The sequence below is a fragment of the Lycium barbarum genome, chromosome 4 (assembly GCF_019175385.1).
Source record: "Lycium barbarum isolate Lr01 chromosome 4, ASM1917538v2, whole genome shotgun sequence".
NCBI lineage: Eukaryota > Viridiplantae > Streptophyta > Magnoliopsida > Solanales > Solanaceae > Lycium > Lycium barbarum.
Genome location: NC_083340.1, coordinates 15,312,617 through 15,339,963, shown reverse-complemented (window position 1 = coordinate 15,339,963; position 27,347 = coordinate 15,312,617). Strand labels below are relative to the sequence as shown.

Here is a 27,347-nt window from a genome sequence, read left to right as displayed (position 1 = left end):
ATTAAAAGTGGGCAGATTTGGAGTTGTTTTAATTGGGTTGAGTTTGATTAGTGTTGTCATAATTATGGTATGATATTTGTAGATAATTTGTTTATGTTGAAGGGCTGGAAATATGGTTATTAACATGTATAGGGGCTGTTGTCAATGGTAAAAATTACACTTGATTCCATGTGTTTGTAATTTTGTGGAATAAAGGTCGAAAATTGTATTTCGATGTTGTAGTGTTGATGGACTGTTTTGGGTTTGCTATTGAAACGAAATTGAAGGAATTTCTTGTACATGGATGGTTGTTGTTATTAATTTATGGATTATGTGTAAAAGGTGAAAGGAAAGTTTAAATCATGTTAGAACTTGTTGTGAAATTAGAGCAGTTTCCTTGCATATAATAGTCGATGTTGTTGTTGTTGTGGGCTGTTTTGATAAGGTTTTTGGTGGAAAATCTCATGCGATTATATGGCTATTTGAGGTTGTCATTATTATGGTTAAATCGTAGTTAGGGGCTGTTCTTGAGGAATTGGAGAACTAAGGATAGTTAAGATTTGTATTGTGGTGTTATAATGGATGGGCTGTTTTAGAACTTGTTGTAATGTACGATAGTTTTCTTGCATATAGAGGTTGATGTTGTTGCTGTGTTGTTGTTGATGTGAATCATCAAACTTGGAGGAAAGAAGCGTAGAAAATATCGTATGCGAAGTGTGTCGATCTGCTTGGTATATTCTTAGATGTTCGTGAGATTATCGGTCATTGTTATGTGGTAAATAAGGGCTGTTTTGGGGCTGTTATGTAATGAATTTCGTGGCTGTTTTGTGATGAATTTCATGGCTGTTTTGTGATGAATTTTGTGGCTGTTTTGGGGCTGCTTGTTATAAATTTCGTGGTTGTTTTTGGTGACATTTGGGGGGCTGTTTGTTGTAATTTTCGTGGCTGCTCTTATTGAGTCGAAATGCAGGGATTGTAGTTATGATTATGTACAATATATGTAGTGTATTTGCTGGAGTCTGGGCTGTTCATGATGGCTGGTCTAACATTGAAAAAGGGGCTGGATAAACATAAGGAATTAGTGTATTAATCACTTTGTTGTTGTGGTTGTTGTACTCCATGGATGTAAAGAGAAAGAATGATAACAATGGTGTAGGTAGTGCATATGGGGCTGATTTTGTTATGTCCCCTAAGTCATGTTAAACAAGTTTGGATTGATATATGAAAGAATGATTAGCAATGTTAGCTTGTAGCACTAGTTGGTTTGAATGCGAACGAAACGTCGTTTAAATGTTAGAAAGGGATTGTGAGCGTCAAAATACGTATGAAATTCCGTTGTAGACTAATTGTAACTCTTGATATCTTGATATAGGATAAGTACCATTGGGCAGCAAGTACAAGTATAATACGACTAAACGCAAAAGGTATGTAAAGCTCCAACCTTCCTTCTTTTGGCATGCCTTAGTTTTGGATAGGCTAGATTACGAGCCATTAGGGAAATCCTATGATTCTAAATCCGAGCATGTTATGATCCGTATATGTTCCTTGGCACTCTTATGTATGATTTGATGAAATATGAACCTTTATGTATTTGAAATAATCGCTTTCCGAACTTTGCGCAAAAAGGTTTCACTTTAAAGAACTTCGAAATTTCTGAATGCCATACATTTCACATAAATGCTCGGATTGCTCCAATATTTTTATAAAAGTTTGCATTATGTATGATACGTATGTTTTCCATAGGCGGGCCCGACTTGGGTAAATACCCGTCTGTGGGTCCCGCGACTTTCCTTTATGTAATTCAGAGAATCTTTGAAAGAATTTGGTATGATTATTATTCCGATTTCAAATATGATCATTTTACTTATGTTTGAATTTATGATAATGATTTTATGCATATGACTACTCACGACTCTACTCGTGCATTCTGTTATTCCTTTCGCCGAGTCCCGGGCCGGTTCTGTTGTCGTGCGCATTTTGATATACTCCGGAGTTATGCTGTGTTTATGGTTCACCGAGCTACTCGCAAAAGAGGGTCGGGTTCCACCTATATTTGGTGTTATGCTGTGTATGGCGTTATGTTGTGATGTGATATGTGACGGGGATACGGAGATTTGAAACTTTCTGGTGTTATGCTGTGTTATGGCGCCATCGACGGGTGGGCGACCATATTCTTCTGTACCCTATGCATTACTTACATATTTTTGAAAGTAAGCAAATTTTGATATGTTGGATTTGCACTTATGTTTGGTACTTCCATTTCGTTTATGTCTCAGATTTGCTTTCTGTATATTCTGCTTTGCATACTCAGTACATATTTCGTACTGACCCCCTTTCTTCGGGGGCTGCGTTTCATGCCCGCAGGTACAGACGCACAGTTTGGTGATCTACCCATTTAGGACACCCTCTTCTGCTGTTTGGAGTGCTCTTCTCATTTCAGAGCACACATTTTGGTATACATTTGTTCGCTATGTATATATGTATTTGTTCAGGGGCACGGCGGGGCCCTGTCCCGCCATATGATTCTGTCGGTCTGTTTAGAGGTCTGTGGACGTGTTTGTGGGTTAGGGTCTTTCTGTATGGATGTATGTACATGTCGTTTGGGCGATCCCATACGCCGAGGCGGCCGGTCCGCATATGTTGTTTGGGCGATCCTATACGCCGAGGCGGCCGGTCCGCATATGTTTATATTTTGCTTGGTTAGCCCTGTGTGGCTTTTGTTGGTATTTTCTGCGTGCAGGGTATATTGGATAGTCCGTAAAACAAAGGAAACTCTGCCGAAATTTTTCTGGAAATTACTTAAATCTGAAATAAAGCCTTGTCGGCTTCCACCATATACTAGAATGAGTTGATAGAATTTGAGATAATATTTGATAGATGGGTTCGGGTGCCCAGATCGGGCACTAGTCACGGCCTACGGGGTTGGGTCGTGACAAGGAGTCATTTTCCTACTTTTAAGGGTTAGCTTTTTGGTATCTAGAGCATTGTAATATATAGCAATATTATTTTCTTTGGCCCGAATCAGTGGAATTTTATTGTCTTTAGCTTACTCTTCTAACATCATTTACTTGATCATCCATAGCAACATATTTGGTCAAGTTATTAAAGCATATATTCATATATACAAGCCATTGCACATGATAATATACATATATTCCACGAAAAATCAAAATAGATTAAAGTTTATCCACATATCCTATACCTCACCTACAAATTCAATTGATTAGCTAAATTCGGGGTAAACAACATATACACTGGAATCTATACGAAAGTAGATGTGTATTTAGTAATGTATGAATATGTGCACCTATTAATGTGTACTCTCTCTATTCCAATCTATGTGTCATTCTTTTCTTTTTAATCAGTCACAAAAAGAATGTCACATTTTTATAATTAGGATAACTTAAATTTAAAATTCATCTTTTTACTCTTAATGAAATGATTTATAACCACACAAATATCTAAGATTTACTTTAGACCACAAATTTTAAAAGTATCCCTTTCTTTCTTAAACTTTGCGCCAAATCAAATAGTATCAAAGTGGGACGGAGATAATATTATGTTTGACCTTCTTTCATTTAACTTGTTTTATGAAAATCCAATAAATGGGTTTATCTTATTTGAATAGGTGTTGATACATCAATGGGATTTAATAAACAAAACTTGCAAAATCACATATAGAGTGAAGTATGTATCCAGTCCAGGATCCTATTCCCGAGTAAATTTCACGAAAAGTCACTTAACTTAGTGAAATTTCTTTCCCCTAAAAAGGTACTCCCTCCATTCCATATTAAGTAACCTTTTAGGCTTTTTATTTAGTTTTAAAATAAGTGACACTTTAGGATTTCAAGAAGAAATTAATCCTATTCTTCCAAAGTTGCCCTTATTTATAATCAACAATCATTAAATAACTTTTCTTTTTCTAAGCATTAATTAGGGGTAAGTAAAATTTTTTTAGGAGTAAGTAATTTCTTAAAGGGTGTGCATGAGCTAAAAGAGTCACTTATTATGGAATGGAGGGAGTACCATTTAATTTATTTAGTGGTTTAAAGGATACGTGAATTGATTTGTCATCGATTAGAATGATTGCAAACGACAAGTAATGAAATCAAGTAATTATAAGATAAAAATGTAATAAAATAATCCTGGGCCGTATGAGCTCAGAGGAATTCCTTCGGTGAAGACAACTCCTGATGAACACTCAGCCTTAAAGAACACTATGAAATACAATAAGTGGACAGAAGAAATATAATTTGTCTGTAAGTATAAATGTGAATTGTTAAGCTAGAATTGGGCGTCCTCTACCAATGATATTGGGTTCCTTTTATACGTGATAATCATCAACAACAAGTTGTAAATTGTGTCTCATAATTAATAATTGTATCAGTAAATGCTACTTAATTGTAGAAGCGTAACGTTTAGCTATATATTTGCACGGTTGTGTAACGCCTGATGATCATAAATAATCTGTGGGAATTGCTCTGTAATCTTTACTTCGGGTTCACACGAAATTATTGTCTTCGGGTTCTATCATGAAATATGTTATCGTTCACTCTCATTTGCCATGTGTCTACTCCACCCCACGCCACGGGTAATGTAATATTTTCACCGGGTTCACACGAAATTATTGCCTTCGGATTCTATCATGAAATATGTGATTGTTCGCTCTCATTTGCCATGAGTCTACTCCACCCCCACGCCACGTGTAATGTAATATTTTAACCGTATACAAAATTAACTTATTATCTGACTTTTTGTCCCATTGGTTTGAGCTTATATATATTAAGTTTTACTAGATTTTGTGATTTGAGTAATAAGCATATAAATTTCACTAGATGAATTTGGATTTTGAACGAACATGAAAATGTGAACAACTTAGATCCTGGATGTTGTTTCTTTTACCTTTTGACAAATTGAATTTGTCAATAGGAAGGGGGAAATGTTTTGTTATAAAATTCTTTGCTTAACACGAGTAAGTGATCAAACACTGTCCCAGAAAATGGGGTCAAGACTATATTTATCAGTCGTTTTAGTAATTTGGCACAGTAATAGTTATATTTATGATTAACTGCTCAGTAAGCAGCCAATGTGCAATGGTTTTCAAAGGGAATTTACTTCACTAAGCACTTTTATTACTCTTGCTTTTTCTCTAAGCTCTCTTGGTTCAGCCTAGTTATATATAGAGGATTCATATAACTGATCCGAACCAGAATATGATTGAGACGTAGTTGTAATGGAAATGAACGTTATCTGGAAGCAGACAGAAGTATGTATGTAAGGGCGGTAAGCTAACGACGAGCTAGGAAATTTATACTGTCCTTGCTAATAGCAACATAACTAAAATGGGATTAAGACGTAGTTAGAATGGAATGAACATTTTCTGGCAGCAGAAAGGAATATGTATTGCAACAGTCTGGACAGTGGGCATAGGGATAAATAAGCCTTCTTTGTCAACCTAATCACAAGCCAGTAAATTTATACTCTCCTTTTTAATACTAATATGCAATAAATTTTATAATGTTCAAATAGGAAATAGATTGATTTATGTTCTATATATTCTGATCAATGAATCTCAATTATCTACTTGTAACAGGCCCCTATGGAAATGAGTTTGTTGGCCATGAAGAAGAACAGAATTTCAGATGCAGAGTTCGTTTAGTCGTGCTTGCAGCAACCGTAGTACTTTCTTGGACTAAATAATGTTTGGGTGATAATTAATTTCCAGTTCTTCCATTAAGAGTAGTTTTTTCATTGGACATGTTTCAGTTTAAACCGTGGTTCGATGTTTTCCTTTTGGGCAGATTTAGACACACATCTGCAATTGATCCTAGTACTTTCTTTTTTGCGAAGGCAAAATTTATAGTTGTAAAGAGATACTCCTTCATCGGTGTGAAATTGAATTAATCATACACAATTAACCACAGCCAGTGCATATTTCACAGTATTGAGTCCTATTGAAATATTAACGCACTATCCTCAGAGAAATATTAATTTAGGAATTCGGAATCTATTTTGTTCTTTAACACACACACGCAACGCTGGATCAAACGATAATCATTCCACCTGCAAAGCACTAAGGTTACTGCTCATTCAGTGTCTCGTCGTTCAGTTAAAGTTTTCAGAAACGTAGGTAACAACATTTTCTTCCCAGCATAACTAAATTTAGTTAATCAGAAAGAAAGAAAGAAAGAAAGAAAGAACGTAATTAAATCTAGTTAGTAGCAAGCAACTATTACACACTATTAATCGAAAGAAACTCTATATCCAAGTAGTATTACAGAAAAATTGTGTTCTGTAAAATAATAGTAATACATCATCAGCAGTCAATAAGTGCTTTAGCAATCTTATTCGCTTCATTGTATCCTTAAACTACTTTCGAAGAGTAAACTGATGAAGTCCTTCTCGGGAAGGGGAACTTGGCAACCAAAAGTATTAACCCTTGCTGTCCTGCCTTGAGTTTCAGGCATCGAATTAGTCGAAGTGCATAAAGATCTCTGAATAAAAGGATGTTGGAGTAGTTGTTCGGACGTCCATCTTCTTCGAGGGTCCTTTATGAAACACTTGTACAAAAAATCTCTAGCAATCTCAGAAACATTATTTGGAATTATAGGGTCTTCATTCATAATCTGCCACTGCAAATCTTTAGTACTGTTGCGATAAATCCAAACGCGATTCCCAGTCATCATCTCTGCCACAGTGCACCCTAGCGACCATATATCATAAGCTTTGGAATGAAAACCATGCGTCAAAGATTCTGGGGGCGCGTAAAGAAGAGTCCCCCGATTGCTCAACGTCCTTCCAGTCATATATGCCATTCCATCACCAACTCTTAATGACAATCCAAAGTCGGCCAACTTCAACTTGTGCATCCCACCACGTTCATTAATATTAGCATTATCGAAAACCAAAACATTAGCGGGTTTAATATCGCAATGAACCCACCCTTTCTTATGAACATGTTGAATACCCTTCAAGAGTTGATAAGCATAGCAACCTACTTCCAATTCAGACATCTTTGTTATTCCTCTCTTTGAATTGATCAAATCGTGCAGCGATCCACCACATGCATATTCAAGAAACAGATTGTAAGTTGGGATATTATTGTCGTCGATGCTTATGTCTGCTCCAAAGAACTGGACAACGTGAGGACAACCATTTAGAGTTGTCAAGATTTGCGCTTCTTGTTGAAGTGAAATTGAACGGTTGATATCTGCGCATTTAACAGCAGCAACTGAAGCAGATAATGAAAAAGAATCGATCTTCACAGCATAATACACTTTTCCATAAGAGCCCGCACCAAGAACGTAAAGCTTCTTCCACTCCATAATTATATTTCTCTTTTCACTTTCTTCTTAATTACTTTGTAATTGAATGACTGAAAAATAACAAACGGTAGCTGCTTTCTTATAGTAAATCCTCCAATCCTTATTTGATCTGGAGAAGGTTTCCTAAACTAGCCACCGCATTGTTTTTTGGCAACTTCTTATTTCCAAAAGACAATCCATATTTGACATGGAGAGGGTAATTTCCTAAATGCACTAATTAAATTTCTTGGGCATTAATCTAACTTTTCCCTAGTTAAATCTTGATACAATTTTTATTTACCTAAGGGTTAATTTAACTATGATAATTTAGATAGGATTAGTTAACGGTATTATTACTTTCATTGTTATTATTATTGTTATTTTGAGGGAAAGATGGTATACTAATTGTAGTTAAAAAAGTTACCTCAAAAGATTTTAATGAATATTACCGAAATATTTACTGAGTAAAATTTGCACGCCGAGTATCCACAACTGCTGGACAGAATACATAGTTATAATCAGAATTTTCTCTAGCAGCTGCTTTACGTAGCTTGCCACCATTTGCACCCTTAGATTTTGAACAGGAGAAGCGCAGTTCTGAATCATTGTGCATTTCCTTCAATTTACATTTTTCTGCTATTTCTTTAGCTTTCAGTAACAGCTGTGATATCCAATTCTCAAAAAATATACGTCTCAAATTTAAGGTTCCTTACAGCCTCCCATATATTTTGGGTGGGCAAGGAATAGTACCATCTTCTTTGGGTTTCCATTTAGATGCCATTACCACCTTTGTTTGATCCCTTATTTTAGCTTCAGTAGTTCCGTTCTTAGCTGAAGAAGTTATGCTGCAACCTTTACCATGCAAATAACCTGGTCCATAGTCAATATACTGCATCCTCACTTCGAATGCATCTGCTTGCAGGTTGCCATACCTTAAGTCTTTGCAACAAGTAAGGCAAAGTTCATAGGAACAGATAGAACAACTCCGGTGAAAATCAACAATAAAAGCATTGCAATAGTTGCTGCAAATAACAGTGACATTCAGTGTTCAGTGAACTTATCAACTAATTGCAGTCTAAGGTAAATGTGAATGCTCACCAATAAATGCGCTCATCCTTCTCATATTTTGCTTTTTGTATATTAACCTTTGAATCTGGCAATGCTGCCCAAAGAAAGAAAAATGGTACTCAATGAATCAATCTTTTTCTTGTCATTGAATAAAATGCACATATCACCAGCCTTTTTATCTAAAAAAGGGAAAGTGAAAACAATTCAACTTAAGTCACCAAATGCTGCCAGCATATGCCAAATCACATTGAGTCACTCACTCGCATCAACATTTTGTATTACCAACAGTATATGAAAACCTATTAAATGACGCAACCTCTTTATAAATCTATCTTACCATCAAATAGAGAGATTTCATACCTTGAATCTGATATTCAATCTGCTTTTCAATCATTTGTTCGGTATTAAATTGTTCCAAAGCAGGCAAAAGTGCTTGTACAATGTGCTTAGCGTACTCGAGTTTTTCTTCATCACCGAACTTCACTTCTACATACATCAAATGCTGTATTGCAAACAAGGGTACCACTCAATTTGCTATAACTAAATGTTTTTAGAGCATTAGACAAAGAGAAGAATTGAAAGAATCCTACTTTAGCTAACCCATCTAACCGCAAGCATGCTATGCAGTTGCAAATGTTACGACATACAGGGCAAGCTTTTAGGAAGTCCTCCTCAGACATCCCGGGGTACCTACATGGAGGACAAATAGAAAACAAATTATATATATTTTATACATGTAACAATTAACATGATAGAAGGAGGTCTTATTACTCAATTTTAACAGGTATCTAAGCTAAAAATGGCTGGGTAAAGGAAAATTATTAACAGAGTTAAACTAGGCCTTGGATTGAAATTGATCATATAAATATGTTAATTCATCAAAGCAAGATGCTACATAAACCCTTCACATCTGTTGAACATGTCAAGAAATCCTTTTATGGCGTAACGGGGTGGCTGTTCTGTACCAAGTGCAAAAACAATATATGAGACAGGAGAAAGCAAAACCTAATTTACTGTCCAAAAGTTGCCCGTCTCAATGTTACTTGTGTGCAAGAGAAAACTGGAATTTGTTGAGCCTCTTTACCTCCTCTAAAAGAGCACTATTTTTTCATCTCTAACCAGATTACAGATTGTAAGTGTCTTTTGAACATTTTAATATTATTCAAAGTATTTTTCTTCTTCCTTTGACCATACATTTCACATGGTAGCAACCAATGTTTTTCACATTGGTAGCAGCCACAAAGATACAAATTTGGTACAAATGTTTCTCACGTTTTTGTGGTAAAAAAAATGTGACTACTATACCTTTTCATCCATTATATAAGGATGAATTATTATCCACCAATTTAGATACAAGAAGAAAAAAAATAAGTTACCAATCCTTAACTTGTGAGAGTAGAGAGGAAAATATATATCCTTTGGAGAATTCATAAAAGTGAGGAAAGTAAAAATAAAAGAGTTTATTAGTTGAAGGAAGGTGTTCTTCTTTGGTGGAGCTTTGGACTCAACATCTTGTCCAGAGTTTGTTGAGTTATACGACGTGTTCGGGCTGTTGTATCCTGGAGGAGACAAGTCAGAAAGATTACTGCTGGACCAGTAAATTTGCTGCAGTGGGCTTGAATCTCTTTAAAGAGAGCGAGATACCCGCGCCTCAGCCGAAGAAATTTTATTTCTTCATTTTTATTTTTCAATTGTAATTGTAATTTCATTGCAATATCACCAACAATTTTAAGGAGATTCAAATGGCTACAATTGAAAAATCGGCGGATGTCAAAGTAGGAGATCTTAACAAGCCATTTCGGTTCAACGGTACTCATTTTAAGAGATGGAAGGGTAAAATAATTTTCTACTTAAGTCTTCTCAATGTTTCTTATGTGTTAAATGAGAAGAATCCAAATAAAGTAGACAACTCTTCCATGAATGATGAAGAACTTATTTCTCTTCAAAAAAAGACTGAAAATGTTATGATCACAAATGAGTTTTACTAATAATTCCATGTAATTCACTGTTAATTAGTTGTCAAGTAGTTAAAGTAGTTAGAGTATAGTCATGTGCACAGCACATGGGAATTAGTTAGACAGTTAACAGTTCCCAGAGTTAGTTAGCAACTGAATTTCCCTCCCAAATTCTGTTCAGTCCTTACTTGATTATAAAGACTGAGTTTGGGATACATTTGTACACACTGGTGAAGTCATAAATCAACAAACTGAATTCATTGTTCTCTCATTTTCTCTCTATTGGGTATTTGTTCAGGAACACCAGAACTGTTCCTTAGAATACTCCATCTTTCTTTCTGTTTTTCTTTGAGTTCACATCATTGGTATCAGAGCAGTCTGCTCTTCGACCTGTGAAAATGGGTGACCATAACACGAGATTACAGGAGTTACGCAAAGAGATCGATACTTTGAAGAATTCCATGGAAGGGGTAGTTGGTTCAGTTTCTGAAATGGGCAGAATGGTCGATGCTAAGGCGGCTAATGCCATGGATGACATCAAGAAGTTGATTGAAACGATGATGACTGGTAATCAACCAGAAGCTCCAGCTGCAAATGGGAGGCGCGAACCAGAAGTTGTAAGAATTAGGGATGATGAGTATCAATTGCCTACAAGAAATTACAGGGTTGAGTTCCCAAAATTTGATGGATCTGGGTTGAAGGATTGGTTGTATCAATGCGAACAGTTTTTTGATGTGGATGAGACCCCAGCAGCATCGAAGGTTAAGCTTGCTTCTTGTCGAATGGAAGGAAAGGCACTACAATGGCACCAAACCTTCATGAAAAGCAGAATCACTAGAGAATGGCCAGGTTGGGGAGAGTATGTGAGGTGTTTATACTCCAGATTTGGCACAGAACTCTTTGATGACCCCATGGGTGATTTTAAGGATCTAAGACAGGTATCTTCTGTGCAAGATTATGTTGATACATTTGATGAATTACTCACTAGGGTAGAATTAGCAGATGAATATGTGGTGAGTTGTTTCATTAGAGGTTTGCACCCAGATATTGGCCTAACTGTCAAAATGTTTGAACCAAGATCCTTGCAAAAAGCCATTAGTCTAGCCAGGATCCAGGAACAAAAAATCACACTCAACCAACAATCCACCAAATCCACCCAAAACTCAAATTTTTCTTTTCCCAGAACCAGTTTCAGAAATAGTGCTTTTTCACAACCTACTACAAGCTATGCAGCCCCAAAAACCAGTTACCCAAGAGCACCACCAACCACAAATCCAAAAAATTTCAAACCAAAATTCTTGAGTCCTGCTGAGATGGAGGAAAGGAGATCTAAAGGACTATGTTTCAATTGTGATGAAAAATTTACACCAGGCCATGTGTGTAAAAGCAAGAGACAGTTATTTTTCCTGGAGCTAGATGAACTAGATGAGCAACAAGAAATGGGGGATAGTTGTTTGATGGACCCTGCTGAGATGTTTGCTATGGGGGCTCAAGGTTTCCCTACTGATGATGAGGGGTCAATCTTGCCCCATGTCTCAGTGCATGCTATGAATGGTGTCCATGATTTCAGAACAATGAGAGTAACTACTTCTGTGAAGGGAAAAGCCATACAAGTCTTGATTGACACAGGAAGCACACACAATTTCTTGGATCTCAACACAGCTAGGAGATTAGGGTGTGCATTGTCTCGCATTCATCCTTTTGCTGTGTCTGTGGCTGATGGGGGTAAGGTCAACAGCAATTATGTGTGAAAGGGGTTCACTTGGAGAATGCAAGGTGTGGTGTTTGAATCAGACATGTTGATATTGCCTATTGGAGAGTGTCACATGGTTTTAGGTATCCAGTGGTTGATCACACTTGGGAACATCACTTGGAATTTCAGGCAACTTAAGATGGAATTTTCTATCATAGGTCAGAAGGTGTCTTTAAGGGGTATACAACCCCTTTCTGTAAAAGTGATCCAGCAAGGTAAAATGGATAAATTGCTTGCCAAACCTGCTGAGTTATGCATGATGTCAGTAGGTGTTTTGAAGGAGTCCCTTCTGGATGAAAATGCTAGTTTGTGGACTATGGGGATTGAGGATGGAGGGAGTAAGGATTTACAAGCTGTATTGAGTAACTATGAGGGGTTATTTGAGACCTCTAAGGAATTGCCACCTAACAGGCAACATGACCACAAAATCATCTTGAAGGAGGGTACTAGTCCAGTAAATATCAGACCATATAGATATCCTGTAATTCAGAAAGATGAGATAGAAAAGATGGTAGATGAGTTACTCAACTCTGGTGTCATCAGATGCAGTACCAGCCCCTACTCTTCCCCTATTGTCATGGTGAAAAAGAAGGATGGGACATGGAGAATGTGTGTTGACTATAGGGAATTAAACAATGCCACAGTGAAAGATAAATTTCCAATTCCTGTGATTGAGGAGTTGCTAGATGAGTTACATGGTGCAGTGTATTTTTCTAAGTTGGATTTGAGATCTGGTTACCATCAGATCAGGATGTGTGAGGATGACATTCCCAAAACAGCATTTAGAACTCATCATGGGCATTATGAGTTCTTGGTCATGCCATTTGGATTGACCAATGCTCCATCAACATTCCAAAGTCTGATGAATAAGATTTTTCACCCTTATCTCAGAAAATTCATATTAGTGTTTTTTGATGATATTCTTATATATAGTTCTGATTGGAAGGAGCATTTGCTACATCTAGAGGAAGCTTTCAAGGTATTAAGATCCAATAAACTGTTTGTAAAAAAGAGTAAATGTGTTTTTGGAGTCACAAAAATAGACTACTTGGGACACATGATTTCTGCTAATGGTGTTGCTATGGATGATGACAAGATTGCAACTGTTCTCAGTTGGCCATTGCCAACAACTCTCAAGGGCCTTAGAGGATTTTTGGGTTTAACAGGCTATTACAGGAGGTTTATTAAGGGGTATGGTAGTATTGCAAGACCAATGACTGATCTATTGAAAAAGGGGAGTGTCCAATGGAACATTGAAACTACTGCAGCATTTGAACAGTTGAAAAAGGCCATCACTTCTGCTCTCATTTTAGCACTGCCTGATTTTTCTAAACAGTTTGTAGTAGAAACTGATGCATCAGGTGAAGGAATTGGTGTTGTCCTGGTTCAAGATGGAAAACCTATAGCTTATTATAGTAAAGGGCTATCAACCAAATGTCAAGCACTTTCAGTTTATGAAAGAGAACTGCTTGCTTTAGTTAATGCTGTACAAAAATGGAGACCATACCTACTTGGAAGGCATTTCATCATTAAGACTGATCATCACAGTCTTAAGTACCTGTTGGAACAAAGAATTACTACTTTAAGTCAGCAAAAGTGGCTAGTTAAGTTACTAGGCTTTGACTATGAAATCAGCTACAAAAAGGGTAAGGAGAATACTGTAGCTGATGCTTTATCAAGGAAGGAAGAATCAACCCAATTGTTTCTCATTTCTGGGGTTCAAACTCCACTCTTGGAGGAAGTCAAGCAGACCTGGATTCAGGATCCTCTCCTCCAGCAGTTGATACTAGATATTCAAACTTCTCAGAATCACAAACCTTACTACAGTTTCCAGCGGGGTATTCTAACCAGAAAGGGCAAGATGATGGTGGGATATGATGCTGATGTGAGGAAGAAATTGATGGCATTCTATCATGGTAGCTCAGTTGGGGGTCACTCAGGGATTTCTGCTACTTTGAAGAGACTCAAACAAGATTTTTTCTGGAAGAAAATGAAGCAAGATGTGTATGCTTTTGTTAAAGAATGTGACACTTGTCAAAGGTGTAAGAATGTTAATACTCCACCCTCTGGATTGCTTCAACCTCTTCCAATCCCTGAGAAAGTATGGCAGGACATTTCTATGGATTTTATTGAAGGACTCCCTAAAGTTGCGGGGAAAGAGGTTATTTTTGTGGTGGTGGATAGACTAAGTAAAGCTGCGCATTTCATGGCTTTGAAACACCCTTATACTGCTTTGGAGGTGGCTCAAATATTCATGGATAATGTTTTTAAACTCCATGGCATGCCCAAGACCATTGTATCTGACAGAGATGTCATTTTCACTAGCACTTTTTGGAAGGAACTATTTAAGTTGCAGAAAGTTTCACTTTTGACCTCTACAGCATACCATCCACAAACAGATGGTCAGACTGAAGTGGTCAATAGGTGTCTTGAATGTTATCTCAGATGTATGACTTTTGAGAGACCAAAACACTGGCCTCAGTGGTTGCCACTGGCTGAGTGGTGGTATAACACATCATACCACTCTTCCACACACTTGACCCCTTATGAAGTAGTGTATGGTCAAAATCCACCACCTCTTTTACCATATATGCCTTTTGATTCAGCTATTGACACTGTGGATAGAAGCTTACAGGCTAGGGAGGCTACCATCAGAGGGTTGAAATTCAATTTGGAGAAGGCAAAGAATAGAATGAAAGTGCAGGCTGATAAAAAAAGGGTGGACAGATCTTATGACATAGGTGATTGGGTTTATGTTAAATTGCAGCCTTATAGGCAAATGTCACTCAAAGATCACTCTTTTCAGAAGCTGTCAGCAAGATTCTTTGGTCCTTTTCAGATTATTGCTAAGGTTGGATTGGTTGCATACACCTTGGCATTACCCTCCCACTCTAAAATTCATCCCACATTTCACATCTCTCAGTTGAAAAGGAAAATTGGTACTCACACTGCTTCTGTACTACTTCCTGAGGTACATTCTGAGTCTGGTTATGTCATGCTTGCACCTGAAACTATCTTGGATAGAAGGATGGTTCCTAAGAGGGGCAGAGCTGTCACTCAAGTTCTAGTCAAATGGATCAATGCTGCTCCTGAGGATAGCACTTGGGAGAACCTGCAGGATTTTCAGCTCAGATTTCCAGACTTTAATCCTTGAGGACAAGGATTCCTTGAGGGGGAGGCATTGTTATGATCACAAATGAGTTTTACTAATAATTACATGTAATTCACTGTTAATTAGCTGTCAAGTAGTTAAAGTAGTTAGAGTATAGTCATGTGCACAGCACATGGGAATTAGTTAGACAGTTAACAGTTCCCAGAGTTAGTTAGCAACTGAATTTCCCTCCCAAATTCTGTTCAGTCCTTACTTGATTATAAAGACTGAGTTTGAGATACATTTGTACACACTGGTGAAGTCATAAATCAACAAACTGAATTCATTGTTCTCTCATTTTCTCTCTATTGGGTATTTGTTCAGGAACACCAGAACTGTTCCTTAGAATACTCCATCTTTCTTTCTGTTTTTCTTTGAGTTCACAATAGAAAAGTATGATGATGATTCATACAAGTGTCGATATTATTTACTTAATTGTCTATCAGATAATTTTTATGATTATTATGATAGAACTTACTCTACTGCAAAGAAAATTTGGAAAGCGTTGCAGAGTAAATATGATACCGAGGAGGCTGGAGCGAAAAAATATGCTGCTAGTAGATTTTTTCGTTTCCAAATGGTGGACAACAAATCAGTGGTAGACCAAGCCCAAGATTTTATAATGATCGTTGGAGAGCTCAGGTCCGAGGATATAAAAATTGGAGATAACCTTATTGTTTGTGGCATAATAGATAAACTTCCACCTTCATGGAAGGAGTTTCAAAAAACTATGCGCCACAAACAAAAGGAAACCTCTCTTGAGACGTTGATTATGCGAATCCGCATGGAGGAAGAAGCAAGGGGCCAAGATGCACTTTTGCAAACGGAAGAGAGCAACTTACAACCCGTCACAAATAAGGTAAATTTAATTACTTCAAATAATGCTGCTCCTAATGATAACAAAAATACTTCGATGAAGCCTAAGAAGAAAATATTCAAGAAAAATAATGGTAGACCTCCCAAGAAAAATAATGGTGGTATCAACCAAGCACAAAATCAACAAACACAAAATAGAGGACCATGCTTTGTCTGTGGCAAGAGTGGGCATATTGCTCGATTTTGCAAGTTTCGAAAACGTGGTCCTACACCTCAGGCGAACGTTACCGAAGAGCCACTTGTGGCGATGATAACAGACATAAATATGGTTGAAAATGTTGATGGATGGTGGGCTGATTCTGGTGCAAACCGTCATGTCTGCTATGACAAAGATTGGTTCAAAGTGTATACTCCATTTGAGGAGCCCAAAACCATCATGCTTGGTGATTTTCACACTACTCAAGTGCTTGGAAAGGGAGATGTCGAGTTGAGCTTTACCTCAGGAAGGGTGTTAACTCTAAAAGATGTACTTTTTACTCCTTCCATGAGAAAAAATTTGATGTCTAGTTTTCTTCTTAATAAAGCAGGCTTCAAACAAATTATTGAGTCTAATCAATATGTAATAGTGAAAAAAGGTATTTTTGTGGGAAAGGTGTATGCTTGTGATGGGATGTTTAAGTTGAATGTTGAGATGAATAAAGTTACTAATTCTGTTTACATGCTTTCTTCCACTAATTTTTGGCATGCTCGTTTGTGTCATATTAATAATCGTTATGTGGGAATCATGAGTAGTTTAGGATTAATCCCAATGATAAAAAAGAATTTTGAAAAATGTGAAGCTTGTAGTAAAGCCAAAATTACAAAAAGGCCTCATTTTCAAGTTGAAAGAAAAACTGAATTATTAGAGTTAATTCATACTGATATTTGTGAACTTGGAGGAATTTTAACTCGTGGAGGAAAAAGATATTTTATTACTTTTATTGATGATTTTTCCAAGTATACATATGTTCTCTTGATGAAAAATAAAAGTGATGCTTTCGAAAATTTTAAAATTTATCTCCATGAAGTTGAAAATCAGTTTGGTAGAAAAATAAAAAGAATTAGAAGTGATAGAGGCCGTGAATATGAGTCTAACGAGTTTAATTCTTTTGTTAGATCATTGGGAATAATTCATGAAACTACTCCACCTTACTCTCCTGCATGTAATGGTGTAGCGGAGAGAAAAAATAGAACTTTGGTTGAGTTGACAAATGCCATGCTTATTGAGTCTAGTGCACCTTTAAATTTTTGGGGTGAAGCTATTTTAACTGCTTGTTATGTATTGAATCGTGTACCTCATAAAAAGACTAAATTAACACCATTTGAGTTGTGGAGAGGTCACAAGCCAAATTTGGGATATCTAAGAGTTTGGGGTTGTCTAGCCTATGTAAGGCTAATGGATCCCAAAATAAGTAAATTGGGTAAAAAAAAGTTACTACTTGTGCTTTTCTTGGTTATGCTTCAAATAGTACAGCCTATAAATTTTTTAATCTTGAAGATAATATAATAATAGAATCAGGAGATGCTATTTTTCATGAAAATAAATTTCCATTTGATTCTAAAAATAGTGGGGGTCATAGGACTAATGAAAATATTTTGTCACTACCTAGCTCTTCTACTTCTGTTTTGAAAAATAAAGAAAGTGATGATTTTGAGTTAAGAAGAAGTAAAAGAGCTAGAGTAGAAAAAGATTTTGGTCCTGATTTTTATGTTTTTAATGTTGGAGATGACCCTCTCAATTTACAAGAAGCTTTATCTTCACATGATGCTATTTTTTGGAAAGAGGCTGTAAATGATGAAATGGAATCACTTATTTCCAATAAAACTTGGAAGTTAGTTGATTTACCACCGGGTTGTAAAACAATTTGGTGTAAATGGGTCCTTAGAAAAAAGTTAAAACCGGATGGCTCTGTTGATAAATATAAGGCTAGACTAGTTGCTAAAGGTTTTAAACAACTAGAAGGCCTAGAATTTTTTGATACTTTTTCTCCGGTAACCAGAATTACATCCATAAGGCTTTTAATTGCTATTGCTGCAATTTTTGATTTGCATATTCACCAAATGGATGTAGAAACTGCTTTTTTAAATGGGGACCTAAATGAGGAAATTTTCATGGAACAACCCGAAGGTTTTATTGAAGCAGGCCAAGAAAGCAAAGTGTGTAAACTTACTAAATCCCTATATGGCTTGAAACAGGCACCAAAGCAATGGCATGAGAAATTTGATTCCTGCATGATTGAAAATGGTTTTAAAACAAACGAATGTGATAAGTGCATCTATCACAAGTCTTGGAATAATTCACATGTTATTGTTTGCCTCTATGTTGATGATTTATTGATCTTTGGCTCTAACATGAATGGTATTGGTGAAACTAAAAATATTCTTAGAAGCCATTTTGACATGAAAGATCTTGGTGAGGCAAATTTAATTCTTGGAATAAAAATTTCTAAAACATGTGATGGAATATTCCTTGACCAGTCACATTATGTTGAGAAAATCTTGAAAAAATATAACTTTCTTGATTGCAAGCATGTTATAACTCCTTTTGATTCAAGTGTTCACTTGTTTCCTGTTCAAAGTGACAATGATGTGATAAATCAAAAGGAATATGCTAGCTTAATTGGAAGTTTGAGATATGTGACTGATTGCACTAGGCCTGATATTGTGTATGCAGTTGGAGTACTTAGCAGGTTTACAAGCAAGCCAGGTAGTGAACATTGACATGCCATAACGAGATTTATGAAATATTTAGTTGGTACAAAAACCTATGACTTGTTTTATAAAAAATATCCTGCTGTACTTGAAGGTTTTACTGATGCAGATTGGAACACTTTATCTGGTGATTCCTGTTCTACCACTGGTTATATTTTTACGTTGGCAGGTGGTGCTATTTGTTGGAAATCAAAAAAACAAACTATTATTGCTAACTCTACCATGGAGGCTGAACTAATTGCTTTAGCTTCAGCTAGTGAAGAAGCGAATTGGTTAAGAGATTTATTATTTCAAATTCCTTATTTTGAAAAACCAATTCCTCCTATTTTAATTCATTGTGATAGCATCGCTGCAATTGGTAGAGTTCAAAACCGTTATTATAACGGTAATTGGTAGAGTTCAAAACCGTTATTATAACAGTACTGTGAGATCATATTTGACAAGTGGTACAATTAATGTTGATTATGTCAAATCTTGTGATAATCTTGCAAATCCACTAACCAAGGCCTTGGCAAGAGAAAAGGTCTGGAGCCCATCGAGGGGGATGGGATTGAAGCCCATAAATTCATGAGTCATATATGAGGAAACCCAACCTGGGGACTAGAGATCCTATAACCAGGTTCAATGGGAAAAAACGAATCATATGATGACTTGTTGAGAAAAATGCACTATTTTATTTATTCCCTCCCTATGGTGTAAGTGCATTATTCTGTAACAATTTGTGGAGGTTGAGTTTATAAACTCTTAATGAAACTTTGTAGCTCGTATGAGTGGGTGTTAAGTTACAGAAGCACTTTTGACAGATTTCACCTATATGAGTGTGAAAATAGGCCGCTTTCTATGAGAATTGGGCTCGTTCTCAAAAGCACTCATGAAAACTGGAATAGCACAAGGCCGTAATGTGCTGGCTATTAAGCTCATGTCAACACCTTAATTATTATGTGTAAGCAGTAATTCTTTATTTCCCTAAAGCAGTCATAGTTCAAGTCTGAGACCACTACGGCTCTGGAGTAAAGATTATTGTTTTACTAAGTGGAGATTCAATGCAGAGCACACCTTCATTATGCATATTAATCTACCTTCAGCTGATAAACTCTCTTAGATTAATATTAAAATGAGTGGGGGATTGTAAGTGTCTTTTGAACATTTTAATATTATTCAAAGTATTTTTCTTCTTCCTTTGACCATACATTTCACATGGTAGCAGCCAATGTTTTTCATATTGATAGCAGCCACAAAGATACAAATTTGGTACAAATGTTTCTCACGTTTTTGTGGTAAAAAAAATGTGACTACTATACCTTTTCATCCATTATATAAGGATGAATTATTATCCACCAATTTAGATACAAGAAGAAAAAAAATAAGTTACCAATCCTTAACTTGTGAGAGTAGAGAGGAAAATATATATCCTTTGGAGAATTCATAAAAGTGAGGAAAGTAAAAATAAAAGAGTTTATTAGTTGAAGGAAGGTGTTCTTCTTTGGTGGAGCTTTGGACTCAACATCTTGTCCAGAGTTTGTTGAGTTATACGACGTGTTCGGGCTGTTGTATCCTGGAGGGGACAAGTCAGAAAGATTACTGCTGGACCAGTAAATTTACTGCAGTGGGCTTGAATCTCCTTAAAGAGAGCGAGATATCCGCGCCTCAGCCGAAGAAATTTTATTTTTTCATTTTTATTTTTCAATTGTAATTGTAATTTCATTGCAATATCACCAACACAGATTTTACATGCACAATTAACACAATATAACCATATGGTACCAGGAATATCTTAGAAAAATCTGAAAATGAGCACTTATAAAGAGAATAGCTTAGAAAATAAGCAACCAGTGCTTAAGAAATGTTTTAAACTCAAATTTGCTATACCGATAAAGTTACACAGCTCAATTCTCATTAGCTCACAACGTAAATCAGCATTGTACCACATAGCTTCAGGTGAAAACTTTTTCCAAGTGTTACTTCCACATCAACTTTAAGAACTGATTTGGCATCAACTTCCACAAGCAGCTATCTTCAAAGTACCATTTAGATCACTTAACATATCGAAAAGAAAAAATTATGAGCACAAAAAAAGATCTCCAAAACATCATTTGCAGATAATAAGTTTCTTTTTGATAAAGTTTTTTTTGAGGACTTTGCAGCACAGATGCACACACACAGAGGTAGAGAGATGAAACTATTATCATTTGCAGACACTTTAGAAGCAAATGAAAATCATTGATAACACACCTACCATTCTTAAACATTGAAAAACTATTCAAACAAGAAAAGCCACTTCTTTGATATCACTAGCTACTACCCATTATAGCACACAACCATAGATTTGGTAATTAATTCCAATGTGTGTAAGCTGCTCTTCTCAAAAGTGAGGTGGGCTACTGGGCGGACATGACCTGAATAATTTTTTGCACTGCCCCATTAAGCTAGCGTTTGGATATAGATTTGGTTGAAACTCGGAAAAAAGAGTTTTTGAAGATAAGATGAAAAATGATTTTGAAAGTTAAAATTTTGTTTGGACATATATTTTATTTTAAAAGAAGTTGAAGTTTTGTGAGTAGAAAACAACAAAAACTAGTCTAAACCACTTTCTAAAACTTGAATAATTCATCTTCAAAAAATGGCCAAAAACTGGTCACTTTTTATAACCAAACACTGTTACTGAGAAAAAAATTATGGCCAAACGGGAGCTTAACTAGTCATTTGACCTGCCATGCCCCATTGCCATTTATGCTCACTTACCATCGAGTGATGCAAGGAAGGCAATATCTTTTAACTTTACATTTGGAACAACACACCACTCTGCCTTTGTCATTCCTCTGACACATTTTGGATTCCCTTTTCCTGCTGCTTTCTCCACCTTTAGTTTGGCTACACATTTTCTTCCTCTTCTTCGACTTACCACAACTATCTTCATCACAAATATAATCAACATCATTATCTTCTTCTTCCTCACTACTGCTACTTTCTATGATCACAACTGGGATCATATCCTCTCTTTTTCTTTGCTTGTTTTTCATTTTTTTTTTCTCCTCTTTCTCTAAGAAACTTCTCAGCTTATCATCACTTCTATTACTTCCAAATCCCAATGCAAAGTAGAGTGAAAGAGTTATAGATAAGAGCCTTTTGCGCGGGATTTTACAATAAAGTACTAGCATGCCTTACGAGGTAAATTTAGGGCCCGTTTGGCCATAAATATCAAAAAAAAAATTACTTTTTTTGGAATTTTTAAAGTTGAAGTTGGAGTTGTATTTGACCATAGTTTTTAAAATTGTAATTTTTAGTGAAATGTAGGATAAAAAAGTGGAAAAAATTGAAATTTTAAAAAAAATAAGTTTTTCTTGTTTTTAGTATTCCGGAGTACAACTCCGGAAAAAAGTGAATAATTTTTATGACTAAACGTTAAAAGTAAAAAAAGTAAAAAAAAAATACGGAAAAAAGTGAATAATTTTTATGGCCAAACGCCCACTTAATCTTCTTATGCACGCTTGTGTGACTGTATGACAATCGTATTCAAACTCTCTTCCATAATATTCAAAATAGAGAAAGTTATTAATATCCATATATTCTGATTGTCTGTCACGTTTTACAATTTGATTAATTTGTCGGTTCATTTGATTGCCAATATGCATCACATGAAACGTCTGTGTGTATGTTAATACCCCTGCTCGTTTTGTTATTAAGACTACCCATAGGTCTTACAATTTTTTAAAGAGCAGAAGATCTCAGTTGTATTACAAATGAAAGCTTGACTAAATTACGAGGCCTAAGTTTTGAGATTAAATATTGAAAAGGTGTAGAGAAATTGGCAACTAATAAAATCATAAATCCCGATCACAAAATTTGCCTCACTGTTTAAAATATCACCTCCACCCCGAGAAACAAGTACTTAGGAAGTTGAAATTGTATTCCGATATGAATTAAACTTGAATGGAAAATTGAAATTTTGTGATTTCGTAAGTGAAACGACCCCTCCAACAAGTTTTCAACTTTCAAACTCCCTATATCAAGTTGAAGTTGAAGAAATTGACAAATACAAATGGCCAAACTTCAACTTGCAAATAATGAAATGTTTCATGAAGAGCACATTGTCAAAGATCCAATTGATTTTACCATTCAGCTTAACAACATCAGTGTCAAAGTACCATTGCAACATCACCGTAACGTTTTCAATATAATGCAACTACATTATATAAAGTAGGGCCTAGCTGAACACACTCATAATTTACTAAAACCTAGCCAATGCCGATTCATTATAAGATTATACGACGAAATAACTGAAAATACATATTGAGAACATTGCTTGACTTTTCGATTTCTCTCAGAGATCTTCAACAACTAGTCTCAGTAAGCAGCACAAGTTGCTCGCAATTATCACTCATCAGGTGGTGACCCACCAGGAACCAGCTGCATTTGGGGAAAAAAGGGGTTTGTTACTGGATTGATAGATAGGAGAATAACAAAGAAAAAAAAGAGTAAAGAGGACACAAATGAAGAAAGATTTTATTCCGAAACGCTAGATTATACTCACGATAGCAATATTGTTTCCATTAAGCAATATCTGATCAAGTTTTGTTATCCGCCGCCCTTCAGAAGTGATCTCACTGCAACATGATTGGGAAGTTGTTGAGTAGAGGATTGATAAAAGGCTCGTTTCAACTATAGCTCATTACAGGGAAAAATAAACCTTTCTACATCCGAGGGTGGGGGAGACTGAGCTTTTCAAATTGCACAGACAGGCTGCTCCATTAAAAATACAGGACTACTAACTTTTATGCAGAGCTAACTTGGAAAATTATAGTGGATGACTTTAACCTGATGGAGCCAAAGAAGACTTAAAGAGAGACCACATTTTATACTAACTCATCAATACAGCAGATCACTGCAGCCTCAAACCTCTATTTCCAATATCTAATTATATTCTTTTTGAGAAATATTTTTTATTAGTGCTCCCTAAAAGAATGTGGAAATGAATCTGTCTGCATCAGACATTGCAAGACAAACAACGAAGCTACAAGGAATGCAAAGTACTGCACTCAGGAACATGTTTTAGGTATCAACTTCTGAAAAAAATACTTTATAATACAATAGTCTCTTTTTGATTCGTCAGAAAGAACATGCAAATAAGAATCTGGTCATTCAATTCATTCACCTTCGATGGGACAACTAGACAAAACAAGGCAGAACAAACGTGAGAATTCAGCCTCCCCCCAGATCTATATCTTTTATCCATGTGATACCAAAGAACAGCTGCTTCCACTCCACGTGGATAAGATGAGTTAAGAGGCCCATAATTTAAATGCATTCTCAGTATTCTGTTTAAAAATTTAAACCGAGGAAGGGCGATGGATATGTTATCAGCTAATGCATCTTGTTGCTACCCCAATACCGATGCCGATGTCGATAATCTGACCTTGGGCACAGACAACTATCTGACAGCACTTGGGAAATATAAATCAGGCCCCCCAAAATAATACTACTATTATCCAATATCTATGTTTTAAAAGTTACTTCTTCTTTGACCATGAAAAATTACAACATTAAAAATTTCTTCTTTTTTTCTTTTTGTATGAGGAACTTATCATGACGACAGACTGAGAACTTTCAACTCTTATCATCTGAAATTGTTTTAAAATAAAATTAAATCCTCACTACAATAGAGATACCAAAGCTAAATTTTAGTCCCCAGTGCAAGAGGTCAGGCGTCAAGTTGCCAAGCTGTGATACATAAATGGCAGTTAAATAAATATAGGAAAGTTGTTGAGCAGTGGAGTATCCTTCCAAGTTTCAACTATAGCTCATAGCAGAACTATGATGGTGTGCAGGCAGGTTTATCCAGAGCTACCATGGAAAATTACAAAGAATAACTCTCGCCTGCTTGAGCTAAACTAGAACTTGAGACCAAAATTTCTACAAAAACCGTCAAACAGCAGGCAAAACCGCAAAAGCAGCCTAAAACCTCAAATTTCAATAACTACCTATGCTCTCTAAAAGAATGTGAGACAGAAACTGTGCAGAACTCACAGATTAAAGAAGATTCTGTGTAGAACTTAGTAGTTACTACAAACAAAAGTTTCAAACAAGTGGACGTGAAGAGTACATGGTAAATTTAGACCCAAGTTCCAAGTAGGAGAAGCTACATTTTCATGAACGAGGACTTCATGCACATAAAAGGTGCATAGATACAGATCCAACTATTTATACAAAATGAAGGAGCCAAAGAATTAGGGAAGCTTAATTATAGATCTGTACTATCAATTTACTCATGATATGTCAACTAGCTTGCAATAATGAAGACTTATTGCAACTTACGTCAGACTATTGCAGGCATTGATATAAATAACCACAGCAAGAAGAAGATGCTCTTGTTTTTTGCTAACTAGAAGAAGATGATTAAAGTAATGAAACTAAACTCACAATCCCAACGGATGATTTTAAGTGCAAAAATATACCAAGTTGACCATATATTACTTTACAACATGAACATGGTGGAGCCAGCTCCATGATTATAAAATCTAATGGCTAGTATGATGTACTAGGACAAGAGCATCAAAAAGAACATGCATTACTTAACTCGCTAGAAGGACATGGATTTGACATCGATATTAAAAATTTCGCAATTCCACATTACAAACTGGTATATTTGGTCGAACTTCGCCAAAAATTGACAACTTTATTCTTAAACTTCTTTTAACAACATAGGACACTAAACCCCAATTCTCTTATTAGTACACACAGATTGCAATCCTAAACTCGGCAAATTTGAACGGGTGCCTAAGACTATACAAAACTGGTGTACTTAACCAATCTCTGCTCCAATGCACACAATTGAAAACATGCTGAAATCCTTTAGCATTCTAAAACCCTAAAGTTACAATCTTTGACAAACACAATGGAAACTTTTAGCATTCTAAAACCCCAAAATTACAATCTTTGACAAAACAATGGCAAAATTATAGCATTCTAAAATCCTAAAGTTACAACCTTTGACAAAACAATGACAAAATTATAGCATCCTAAAACCCTAAAGTTAAAATCTTTGACAAAATATAGCAAAATTATAGCATACTAAAACCCTAAAGTTACAGTCTTTGACAAAACAATGGCAAAATTATAGCATCCTAAAACCCTGAAGTTAAAATCTTTGACAAAATAGCAAAATTATAGCATACTAAAACCCTAAAGTTACAGTCTTTGACAAAACAATGGCAAAATTATAGCATTCTAAAACCGTAAAGTAACAATCTTTGACAAAACAATGGCAAAATTATAGCATTCTAAAACCGTAAAGTTAAAATCTTTGACAACAAAAATAAGTGGCACACAGCAGTAAAAGTAAAAAAGAAAGAAGAAAAAAGACTTACTATTCAGTAACATCTTCAAGAACCATGTTAACATAAACATCAAAGCCTCTAAGTGTACCAACAAGTTCCTTATCACCTTTCATTATTACCCATATCTTTGAACCAATGCAACGATCAATCAACTCTGCAAAATTAAATCCATAAACTCAAAAACCCCATCTCAAGAAACATAAAACTTAGACCTAACACCAAAAATCAAAAGGGTCAAAGTTGTACTTACCAGATGGAAGTAGCTGAGAAGGGTTGTTTGAAGACATAGTTACAATGATAAAGACTCAGATTTCACAAAGTTTTGCTTACAAAATTGTAATGGTGGTAAATTGAACAATTTGAGTCTAGGGACTAAAAGCTTCAACATACTTTCTGTTTTTTGTTTATTTTATGAGAGAGTTGAGCCTTTTGGGCCTGGATTGTCAATGTCGGACCAATGGGCTAGGGAAACGAAGAAATTGGGTCATTTGCACTTTTGACCCTATTTTGCCCTGGTCTTTAATTTTTGAAATAATTACTTGGCATTGCTACCTCTAAAAGGTAATTATTGATAATAACTATCTTTTAATTTATTTATATTTAGTAGCTACAGTAATTTTATAAATTATCGTTCATAGCTATATCAAAATACATCAAGCGCCTGTGGCTGGAGTGGTTATTGGGTATGGGTTCTGCCCCTGCCCGCCTAGGTTCGAACCCACCAACCACATTATTTTTCTTACATATTTTTCCTAGCTTCTTCTCCTTGTATCTGAGTGTATTTGAGTGTATTTCGTCATATGTATTTTGACTCAGAAACTCAAATACATATGAGATACAAGACATATGAGATACATTCAAATACAATAAATACATTCAATTTTGTGACAGCTCGAATACATTCAAATACATGTGACATCAGATACAATTGACCAGTGTATTCAAATAAATTGAAATACATCAAATATAGCGAAAATGCCTAATGTAGTTGCGAATTGTAAATATGAAAAAGTTGTTATGGATGGTTAATTGCTCCTAAAAGGTAGTTATTTATGTAAGTTGCCATAATTTTTCTCCTTCAAATGGGCTGGTCTTTAGCTATGAGAATTTTTCACTTTTTTGGGGAAAATTCACTTTTTTTTGGAAATCAGCGTTTGGCCTTGAAAATTTCAAATAATTATATTTGGAATTTAAGAAACACCTAAAACCTTGTTTTCACTTTTTCACTTTCAATAC

General features: G+C 35.8%; 3 protein-coding genes across 3 annotated transcripts; all 3 read right to left on the bottom strand.

The window, feature by feature from the left end:
- Positions 1-6,332: 6,332 nt before the first annotated feature.
- Positions 6,333-7,374, bottom strand: LOC132637195 (mitogen-activated protein kinase kinase kinase 20-like). The gene has a single exon (XM_060354324.1). The coding sequence runs from the start codon at positions 7,302-7,304 to the stop codon at positions 6,333-6,335; it is 972 nt and encodes a 323-aa protein (XP_060210307.1). The 5' UTR covers positions 7,305-7,374.
- Positions 7,375-7,520: 146 nt separating this feature from the next.
- On the bottom strand, positions 7,521-9,613 carry LOC132638227 (lysine-specific demethylase JMJ29-like). Its single transcript, XM_060355182.1, has 4 exons — positions 8,942-9,613; positions 8,712-8,853; positions 8,382-8,445; positions 7,521-8,305 (listed from the first exon to the last, which is right to left on the bottom strand). The coding sequence occupies exons 1-4, from the start codon at positions 9,029-9,031 to the stop codon at positions 7,993-7,995; spliced, it is 609 nt and encodes a 202-aa protein (XP_060211165.1). The 5' UTR covers positions 9,032-9,613; the 3' UTR covers positions 7,521-7,992.
- A 13,252-nt stretch (positions 9,614-22,865) lies between these two features.
- Positions 22,866-26,496, bottom strand: LOC132635332 (sm-like protein LSM5). Its single transcript, XM_060351667.1, has 4 exons — positions 26,362-26,496; positions 26,142-26,265; positions 23,309-23,381; positions 22,866-23,184 (listed from the first exon to the last, which is right to left on the bottom strand). The coding sequence occupies exons 1-4, from the start codon at positions 26,396-26,398 to the stop codon at positions 23,152-23,154; spliced, it is 267 nt and encodes an 88-aa protein (XP_060207650.1). The 5' UTR covers positions 26,399-26,496; the 3' UTR covers positions 22,866-23,151.
- Positions 26,497-27,347: the final 851 nt, after the last annotated feature.